Raw genomic sequence first — 10835 nt, 5'->3', positions numbered from 1 at the left:
CGCCGACGTCAGAGTCTGGCGGGCGCCCCTCGCCCCCCACCCCGAGAGAGCCGTGGAGGGGCTCGCGTCTCTCCCGCCGGGTCGCACTGCCCTACGTCGCCATCTCTCGCGTACCCCGAGAACTGCAGGGGGCTGCGCGGGACCGGGCGGCGGGGCCCAGGGGGCATGAGCCCCATCAGGACTCCACACCAAGAAAGAAGGGGGGCGCGATGCAAAGTGAAGAGACGGGAGACTTGGATGCTCCTCGGGTCCTGTCACCATTGCCGGTGTAACCGGGGCCACCGCTGCTCCTTCCTGGGTCTCATATTCCTCCTGGAACTGGTGGCCAGGGAGAACGACCTCACTGTGCCTTCTCAATGAGACCCAGACCCCCCTTAAAAATCCCCCACTTAGTTGGTGAGAAAAGGCCCAGTGAAGGTGAGTCTATAAAGGAAGCCCACCTTGTGGAATCCTGCATATCCCTCAGGGCCCAGCCCACATCTCCTTCCTCAAGGAGGTGGTTCCTGTCTTCACGCCCCACCCGTCTCTGCCAGGGTAATCTCTCCCTCCAGCTGAATAGGTGACAAGCTACTCTCTCTCCCTGTTACCAGCTATCCCACCCTGCTCTCTCTCTCTCTATAGAAGGAACTGGGGTATAGAAGGTCCCCAGTGCCAGCCACCAGAGTGCCCAGCAGGGCAGTGACTAGGGCCATGGTTGCATAAACTCCAGTGCACTATTTCTATTATATTCTTGGCTCTGTAAATCGTGTACCCTGGAGTTGTGCTGTGCCAGGACTGGACCAGAATTTCCCCCACTTAGTACCACTCAGGGGTTCTCAGGTGGCTCTCCCAGGACAACAAGGCTGGGAGGAGACTTAGACAGCAGGGAGGGCTAGTGCTAGGGATAGGATAATTACAGCCCATGAAAGAGGTAGAGGAGGGTGAATAAATCTGTGGGGGATATGTGGGCTGGGGGTGGGGTTCTAAACAAATTAAGTCATAGAATCTGAGCCTAAGAGGACAGGAGAGGTCAGGTCCCCAGAGCCCGGGAGTTTCCAGGAGGAGAACTGGACACCCATGTGGGGAGGGGGGCAGGGGAAGGGTTTCCATTTCCCTGGGCCATGCCCAGGTTGTGGGGGAAGGGCAGCAGGAGCTCCAAGTCACTGATGTCATGGCTCCGGCCCCTGTGTGTCAATGGAGAACCCCAGGGCTGGCAGGGATTATTCCAGGGTCCTACATCCCACATCCCAGCCCATGGAGGGAGCCCAGAGAGGGTCCATGCTGGGGACCAGCAAGGGGGACAGAGCAGCCCAGGGTGCCCTCTGCTCCCAGAAATGTTTTCTTTGAAAGGGGACCTTCTATACCCCAGTTCCAAGTCCTGGAGTTCAAATGGTGGCATTTCAGGTGCCAATCAATAAACCAAATGGGGATATGCTTTTTAGTCAAGGAGCACTGGTATTAATCAAACATCCTAAAAAGTGTCCAGGCCCATCTCTACTGCCGTCTCTCTGTGAGGCTTTGGTCAGTTCCTTCCCCACAACTCAGTTTTCCCATCTGAAAACTGCGTTGCCAAACTTGCTGCCTGAAGGCCATTCTAGTTCTCTGCGGGAGGCCACCTGCCTGCATAGCCACAGCTCCATAGAGCATGTCTCCCAGAGCCACAGCCCACACACTTGTCACCCTTGCACTCCTCACGTTATGAGGGAGCATAATTATTATTTACTGCTGGTTGGATGGGCCAGCTCCTCCTCTAGCTGACTCTGACTCTGACTCTGACTACCAAACCACTACGATGGGCCCCTTCCCAAGGGTCTGGGAGCATCTGGCTGCTCCACAGTCAGGAGGCAGGGAAGGAGTTGTGGAGGGCACAGGATGATTTAGACTAGCTTTTAATGGAGCTTTGAGAACCATAGGTTCGAGAACAAAGGCTTTCTAAAATCCTGGTTTCTCAGATGAACCCATGGAATCTTAGTATTAGAATACCTGAGCTCAGGGACCTCAGAGACCATCTGAACCTTGCATAGTACAGCTGGGCAAGTGAGCCTCAAGCAGGCCTGTACCTCATTGTAGGTAGCACAGCACAAGGCCCCAGTAAGCTGGGATGAGCTGTGATGGTGACCTGGAGGCAGGGGCATGGGCTCCATGTCCCAGTGAGGTGCTGCCTGAGATGGGGATTCTGGGTCACAGGATCAAAGCCACTTGGGTGTGGTTATTCGCAGGGTATCTGAGCAGATGGCTGCCTCTGGGATTGAGGACCAGAAGTCATGGTGCCCCCTGCTGGTTGTTCTGGAATTCCAAAACGAATTACAAAACTGGAGGAATTGGAGGCTCAGACTTAAATTTCAATGCTCTGACCAAGGCTAACCCTCAGCTAGCCAAGTCTTACCCCGAGAGAATGTTTGCTGCTATTCTGTGTTTAAGCTGAAGCTCTGGGGGAGGGTGGGCTCAATCTGAGGAGGAACTGGGGCTAGGAGGCCAGGGTGGGGCTCAGCCTGGGCCAAAACAGGAGCTGAGCTTGGACTGTCTGGGCCTGAGAGCTACATTCAGCCTGCATTTAGGTCCAGACCCTGGCCTAGGTCTGGAATCCTACTGGGGTCGGGTCTCATGTCCTGACCTTGGCCTCACTGGCTCCCTCATAGGTGATCCATTACTCTCAGTTATATCCATCCCAGGCTTGGGCCCTATTGGCTTACCTGAGTGGTGTTCAGGAAGGCAGGTTTGGGGTCCTCTTGGTCTCATGGTTGGTCTGAGAGGAACCCCGAGCCAGGAACTGCAAGCAGTGGGGCTGGTGGGGCCTCTGCAGACTGCCAGGTCAGGCTACCCTCTGGGCCCACAACATGAGCAGGTTAAGAGCCAGGGGGTACAATCATTGGGTGATTTTTAAGGGGGGAGTGATGGATCTTCTTCATGAAGATTCTATGGGTATAGCTCCCACCACCCCAGGGAGGCATGTGGCTTGCTGAAGCATTTGACGTTAGGAGCCTGGAGAAGAGAATTCTGGAGGAAATGGAGGAGTACATGCTTTTAGTGTCACACAGATAAGGGTCAAGTCCAGTTCTGCCATTGCCAGGCTGTGTGGCCTTAAGCAAGTGACTTCACCTCTTTGAGTGCAAGCTCACCACCCAGGGTGTCACAAGGATCTGCAGAGACCCCATGTGGGTGGCGCCATGTCTTACAGGCCACTGGGCTCGGCTCCCTCTCTTCCCCCTTCCATCAGTGTAGCCCGGCCTCAGGGGCTCTGTGCCCATTTATCCTGATGCCTGCTCACCATCTCTCTCCCCAATTCAGCTCTGCAATCACGCCGACCCAGCTTGGGATGCCCATTCACTTGCCTTCGTCAGGCAGGGTGAAATTGGGCAACAAACTCCAATCTCTTCTAGCTATCCCCCTCACCCCATTCTGGGGCGAAGTGGGGGAAGAGGGGTAGCTAAAGAAAAACTGCTTGACCAGGCAGGATGGGCTGGATTCCTGGGAGTAACAATAATAAGAGTAGAGTTGATTAAACAAAGTTCCTTCGGCTAAGACTTGATCTGGAGGCCAGGACGTTTGCTACTTAGGCTAAAACTTGATTTGAAGTTCAGAGTGTTTGTTCCTTACTTAAATGCCTTATGACTTAGGATAACATCCGTAATGCCAACCTCGAGTTGTCTTCACAGATAACAACTAAAAACCTGCTTTGAAGCGCACACACCTTGGACCCAAAAGTACCATAGAAAATATTAGTTAAAATACCAGCCCTCACCACTTACCAATCAGATTCACACATGACTCCTGGGAGGCCCCCCCACCCATTTATGCTGACCTCACCACAGGCCAATCAGATTCACACATGACTCCTGAGACCCCCCCCTCCTCATTTACACTGACCTCACTGTGGACCAATCAGATTCACACACAACTCCCAGAACCCCACCCCCACCCCCCACCCCATGTTTTTGCTCTATAAATGCTTGTGATTCTAAGGTATCTGGGAGCCTGGGGTTTTAAAAGCTCCCTTGGCTACCACAGGCTCCTTTGAATGGCATTTGAATAAATGCTAATCTTTAACACTGCAAACTTTGCTCTGAGAGATTTCTTAGATATGTGGGCAGCGGATGAAGGACCACTCTCAGTTCAGTAACAAGGGCTCCTCATTGGCCATAATTGGGCCCAAAATAGCACTTCCCCTTACCGCTTCCTGCAACCTGGCCCGAGGCTTCACGTCTGTGAGGACAGAGGCACTTGGTGTTTGGCAGGCATGCAAAAGATATGAAGGGCTCTCAGAGGTCACCTGGGTCCAGAGAGGGGCAGACACCTGCCTAGGGTCACACAGGAGTGGCTGGTGCTTGAGTTCAGAACCCTGGGTCACCCCTCCTCTCCTCAGACCCTGCCCAGAAGCTCTAAGGCAGGGCCTTAGCCAGACTTGCTGCTCCCTCTGCCAAGCCCTCTGGACCTACAGATTAGTGCTGAGGCTGATCTGAGGTGTGCCATGGAGCCCCTGGAGGCCAGCTAATGTAGCCTCCTCTGGTTTATAAGAGTCATTTCCTGACTTTTCTCAGCATGGGAAAGCTTTCTGCCTGGACTCTCCTTCCTACGTCCCCCTAGCCTCAGTGCTGCCTTACTGTGTGACCTCAGGTACACTGTACCTCTGTGCCTCATCTTCACCATGAGGTAGATGGTCTAGCTAAACCCTGCCCTCTGTCCCTAGTCCAAGGGACCACCTGGAGAACCCCCTTGAAGAGGAGATGGTCTTTGGCCCTGACTCTCTCCCGTCCTCTGAGGTCAGGACCCCCTCCCCAGGGCTGGCCTAAGGAACATGACCCAGACACCTCACGAGTGACTAGATGTGGCTCTGGCTGCTCAGGCTATCTCTCCTGTCCTCTGTGCAGCCCCCTTTCCTCTCTCCCAAGAGGCACACAGCCTGAGCATACAGGTCAGATGTGAGTCCACGTTGTACCGCTTAGTGGAACCTGCAATTTAGTAGGTGGTTCTACTGCCTTGAGAAAGGCATTTAACCTCTTTGAACCTCAGAATTTCCTCATCTGGAAACCTCCCGGGACCACTGTGAGGATTAGAGCTGATCCATGCTCCTGGCTTGCAGTGAACACTCAACAACTGGAAGCTGAGGTTATTGTTTTGTGGCATTCAAGAAATAGGGTTGGATCTCAACTGAATTCTCCAGATTTAATTAGACAAATATTTATTGAGCACCTGTGTGGATCAGGCGCTGCAGCAGACCTGGGGATGGGAAAAAAGAACAAAACAGTCCTGCCCTTGTGGAGCTCCCACTCTAGCTCCCTGCTGCCTTTTCCCCTTTCCCCCCTGTTCTACCTGGGCCTATGCCAGGGACTCCTCGCACCAGGCTCCTCTACCTTTCCTTGCCTTGGCTCAAGGTGTTCCCTCAACATCAAACCCAAGCCCCACTTTCTTCCACCCAGTGGCCAGCTGTAGCCATGCCCTTTAAAGCACTAATTCTCCAGCTTGGCTGGCAAAACTAAACCATGGTGTCAGAGCCAGGGTAGTGGTTACCCTTGGAGGGTAGACTGGGAGGGGGTATGAGGGGAGTTTTTTTAAAGTCAGTCATTTAGGTTGGAAGTGTTCATACATGTGTTCAGCAGAGCCGAGCTGAGGCACGATCTTCCCTTTTTCAGTGGTGGTTGTCTTGAGTTCTGCAGGTATGCTGTGGTGCGAAGGGACTCTTTGTATCTGCACGGAATGGCCCCATGTAGGTGGGCCTTTGCATTCTTGTCTGATTTATTGACATAACTCTTTAGACTAGAAATCAGACAGATCTGGACTTTTTTTTTTAAAGATGACCGGTAAGGGGATCTTAACCCTTGACTTGGTGTTGTCAGCACCACGCTCACCCAGTGAGCTAACCAGCCATCCCTGTATGGGATCCGAACCCGTGGCCTTGGTATTATCAGCACCACACTCACCCAAGTGAGCCACGGGCTGGCCCAGACAGACCTGGATTCTACCCCTTGTCCAGACATGGACAGACCCGGACTCACCTTGGCCTTTGCCAGGGTTCCCCTGCCATGAGGCTTTGCTGGGAAAGTTTCCTGGAACAGCCTTGGACAGGCTCACTGGTGCGCTGGGTGTTAACTTGCAGCTTTGGATTTCCAAGCCCCATCCCAGACCCACTAACTCAGAAGCTCTTGATTGACATATGAATTATACATATCTAATCTATGTTTTACATTTACATATGTGATCTGTGAGGGACTCTAACATGCAGCCCTGGTTACAAAGCACTGGACTAGCACCACCCCTTTAGCTTACCAGTGAGGAAACTGCAGCCCAGGCAGGGGCAGTGCCCTGCCCAGAGTAATGCAGCAAGCCAGTGGCAGCCTCGCCATCCCATCACTCTTTGGGTCTCCAAGGCCTCCCTTCTGCACAGTGAGTTGGTGTCGGGAGGCCCACGTGGCTGGGGAGGCAGAGCCCTGCGGGTGCTGGCAGAAGACTACTATGGGGCCGAGCCCGTGGCGCACTCGGGAGAGTGTGGCGCCGGGAGCGCAGCAGCGCTCCCGCCGCGGGTTTGGATCCTATATAGGGATGGCCGGTGCGCTCACAGCGCTCACTGGCTGAGCACGGTGCGGCCGGTCTCAAAAAGGACAAAAAAAAAACCCCAAAAAAACATGGAGACAGGGCCAACAGGGCTGAGGTCCAAGTGGAAGACCCCCACAGACATGGGCACAAGCCCCACATTTCTTCCCATCATGCCTGCCTCTCTACTGTGACCCTGTTTCTCCTGAGAACCACCTCCGCCACCCCACAAGCTCATCAAGTGTTTCCTGGAGCCCAAGGGGTTCTGCCCCAGGGACAAAGGAGGAGGCAGGAGGGGTAGAACTTTGGGAATTCCCACCCTTACATCAAGAGCAGTACATTTTTAACGGTGTGGCCGGTCTCGAAAAGGACAAAAAAAATAAAAAAAAATTTAAAAAAAAGGCTACTATGGCCACCAACGGGGAGCAGTTGTTTGGTGTTTCTATTTATTGACTCTTTAAACTTCATCATCCAAGGAGAGTTAATACATGACTGTTTGGTAGCAAGAGAAACATAACCTAAGACCGCAATGACCCACCCACCCCAAATAAAAACAAAACCAAACAGAACAAAACAAACCTCATGTGAAACCAGACCTTTGGAGTTGTAGCTCAAGAAGCAGGGGCTGAGGGTCAGACGGGCTCCCTGTAGTCCAGGGGCCAGGGAGAGGATGCCCTCAATGGGACCCTTCCCAGGTGAAGAAGCTACACCCAGCCCTCAGTTTTGGGGGTCTTTCCTGAAGGGGTTGCCCCTGGCAGAGGGGGTGTGAAGAGAGGGATTCAGTGGTCAGAGTGAGGGGCTCCTAGGTCTGCCCCCAAGGTGACCATATGTGCCAGTGCATGAGACACAGGGAGGCAAGAGCTGGGGCTGGGAGCGACTGTGAGGAGAGCAAGGGCCCTTTTCTCTTACCTGAGAAAACCCTGTCTAAGACCCCAACGGCGTTCCCAAATTAGGAAACCACTAAAGGCACTGCCAACAAACTGGGAAATGCCAAAGCCTGAGGAGGTCCCCCAAATGGGAGTCACTGCCCCCTAATAGTCACCAGCTTGTTCTGGATGACTAAAGGGCACTTGGTCCTTGGCTCTGGATAATCAGGATGGGGCACTGGAAAGTTAATGTTATGGCGCAGTGTTTTAATGCCCTGAACATGCAGAGAGAGAGAGGAGAGAGAGAGAGAGAGACAGAATGGGGGAGAGGCACATTGGTCCCTCCAGGAAGGCTTGGTTAGGGTCCCAAGGTGGCCTACAAGGCAGTAATAGGTCTTTTTTTCCTCCTGTCATTTCCTCAAATCACCCCCTGCCCCAGGTCATTGCATAAATAAGTGCTCGGGAAGGTACACATCTAAAAAGGAACATAAATACTGTACATGGGAAAGGATTCTGTCCCCCAGCCTTCCCATTGCCCCCAGAAAACCCTCCAAATATTGCACATGGCCCTCCCCAGCCCCATGGGGTCCAGGCCCAGCCGTGTCTTTGGTAGAAGCTCGAGGGACAGAGGTCCTGGGCAGCCTGCATGCCCCCTGCCCCCATCATGACTGGGAGCACTGGAGCAGCCACAGGGTCAGGAGGGGCCCTGGCCTTGCTGGCCAGCGGGTGTTACATCAGGAATGCTTCTGCAAGGATGAGACAGAACCCACGCGGCACATGCGTGCCCCTGGTCAGCCACTCCTGGTCACAGTCCACATGTGGGCTAGGAAGAGACAAGCAGGCTGAGGGCAGGTGGGCGGCGAGTCCTGGGCCATCCGGACAGGGTCACACTCTCCATAGGAGGAGGTGGTTTGTGCTGTCGTCTCGGCCTACGGTCTCACTGCTGCCGCCACCCCCACCGCTGAGTCGGAAGTCCTCATAGCCGTCACCTCCACTGATGACCAACATTTTAGGCTTGGCTGAGGCAGGGCCTCGGTGCCGAGGGGAGTCCCGGTGCTCCAGTGATGGCAGCTTCTCGGGGCCTGGGGGTCAGAGGGGAGGCTCTGTCAGCCTGGGGGTGACTGGTGGCTTCAATGTCCCATCATGGCCCAAGCTCCCACACCCCAGAAGACAGAACGACACACACACTTCCTGAGGGGAATCCTACTTCCTGTTAGCCCAACACTTCTTATTTGGAAAGAAATGCCCGCTTCCTGGCAGCCAGCTTTATCTCCCATTATACTTTCTGTCAGGAGTGAAATAACTTTCTAGGGCCACCCACTTTCTATCTCTCTTGATTACTGATCATATAATGTCCTCTTCACTATAATTACATAATGTTCCCACTTCCAACAGCCCTTTTCCCGTTAGGTAGTTTAAGTCCTCTCTGGACCCAGACAACTCCTGACCAAGGCTTTACTGTGTCCCAATCCCAAGGCCACTTCCTCAGGGAATATGTTTTTTTCTCCTGCCAAAGTAAGACTTCTAGTTTGCTTTTTGTTTTTGATGGCCGGCCAGTATGGGGATCCAAACCCTTGACCTTGGTGTTACAACGCAATGCTCTAACCAACTGAGCTCACCCTCCAGCCCCCAACGCAAGACTTTTGTGACCGTAGTCTCCTGGATGTCTACCATCTCCTATTATTTCACTTCTGTCCTGTCAGCCACTCTATGTTCTGTTTTCTGGTGCAATTTCTATTTCCTGCTCTGCACATCACTTCCTGATTCCCCTTCCTGACCCATTCGTTATTTCTAGTTGTCTTTTATTTCCTGTCGTATATATTTCATATTCTATCTGTGCCATATCCTACTTCTTCTTTTATAGTTCACTCCCTGTCTCCCATGACACTTCTTTGGACAGAACTTTATACACACACACATGCATACACAACACACCCCATCCTAGTTGCTTTCATTTGGGGGTTTCCATCGTCTACTTCCTGTAATGTATGCCACTTTCCCTCCCTCTTGAAACCTCTTCTGGCAGAACAGTGGGGAGTCCTAGACCAAAGTCCAGGATCCCTGGGTGGGGGCCGGATGCACAGACCCACCTGTGTCTGGGGGAGGTGGTGGGGTTGGGCAGAGCAGGTTGAAGCCGTCTGGCAGCTGGACTGCAGCCAAGAAGCGGACATGGCCAGTGTGGCCCTGGCCTAAGCCAGCAGGGCTGAGAGGTGCCCGTGGGCAGCTGACAGTGCTGGGTGAGGTGGGCATGGTGAGCACAACACCAGCGCTGGTGCCCACCCACAGCAGCTCTTCACACACCAGCAGTGCTGTGATCCGCAGGCAGGCAGCCTTGTGCTGCCGGATGATGGCATCTGAGCCTGGATGGGAAACAGACCAGAGCTGGGCAGAATCCTGGCCCTGAATCAGCCTACTCGATAATAGGGGCAGAGAGGCTGTAAGGGAAGATACAATGGCAGTTTGGGGTCAGTACCTGCCAGCATCCTGTGCACGGGAGGGGTGACATCTACCTCTGCCAGCTGCTCAAAGGTGTCTGAATGGTAGAGACACACGTGGGCGCTACCTTTCAATGTCACCCACACACCCAGGCTGGAGTCCACCATGCAAGCCACGCTGCGGCTTGAATCCTGCCCCACGTAAAATGTGTGCTGTGGGGGAGGAGAAGGGTAGAGAGCAGACAGGTCACTGGCAGGCCTGCCTCCACCGGCCCCTCCTTGTCTTGAGCATCACCAGTGCCCATGTCCCTCCCTCCTTACAACTCACACCAAACCTCTCCAGAATGCCCACCCAGATGCCCACCCAAATCAGCAGCAAAGGCAGCCTGGTCCTTGGTCTGGATGATTAACCTTTCAAAGCTCAGCTTCACTGGTGCCTGTCCCCCCCAATCCTCAGGAATTAAAATGAAGGTACCCTTTCCCCATGAAACTCGAGTAATTTAAGGATCAGAGAACATCAAACACAAAGGGCTTTAAGACCAGACATTAGCTTCTTCCTGCATAGAAAGGGATCCTGAAGCCTAAGAGGGAAAAGTAACTTGCCCAAGTCACAGAGCAAGTCAGACACAGAGCTCAGGCCTGAACTCAGGGATCTGGACTCTGGCTCAGCCAACAATAGAATAAGGAAGATCAAGAGAACCTTTTGCCTCTGGATACCACCCAGGGGGGGAACCTCTGACATGTGTGTGCATGAAGCCAGGACTGAACGCCAGAGTCTAATGTCAAGAGGTGTTACCATCAGGAAGGACCCTTGTCCTATCCCCAAAAGACCCCAATACCTGAGTTGAGAGATAGGGTAGGCAGGAGGATGAATAAGGATTCATAACATACATGGGGCACTTACTATATTCCTCACCAGCGAAGGAAGAAAAGAAACTGGCCCAGTATCACACAGTGGCAGGGAAAGGTCCCAACCCCTGAGCTGGATGCTTTTTATAAACCCCCACGGCCTCATCTCCCTCTCACA

At 53.4% G+C, this 10835-nt stretch overlaps 1 protein-coding gene across 1 annotated transcript in view; it reads right to left on the bottom strand.

The window, feature by feature from the left end:
• Positions 1-6931: 6931 nt before the first annotated feature.
• ARHGEF17 (Rho guanine nucleotide exchange factor (GEF) 17) overlaps positions 6932-10835 on the bottom strand; it is a 60203-nt gene continuing 56299 nt past the window's right edge. The window contains exons 19-21 of the mRNA XM_008568555.1: positions 9847-10021; positions 9464-9733; positions 6932-8455 (exon numbers count right to left, since the gene is read on the bottom strand). Coding sequence (XP_008566777.1) covers positions 8259-8455; positions 9464-9733; positions 9847-10021 — 642 coding nt within the window. The 3' untranslated portion in view covers positions 6932-8258. The remainder of the gene's footprint in view (positions 8456-9463; positions 9734-9846; positions 10022-10835) is intronic.

This window comes from Galeopterus variegatus, unplaced genomic scaffold (genome assembly GCF_000696425.1).
Source record: "Galeopterus variegatus unplaced genomic scaffold, G_variegatus-3.0.2 Scaffold423, whole genome shotgun sequence".
In the NCBI taxonomy this organism is placed as follows: domain Eukaryota; kingdom Metazoa; phylum Chordata; class Mammalia; order Dermoptera; family Cynocephalidae; genus Galeopterus; species Galeopterus variegatus.
The sequence above is the reverse complement of the archived record's forward strand: the minus strand, read 5'-3'. Positions and strand labels throughout refer to the sequence as shown.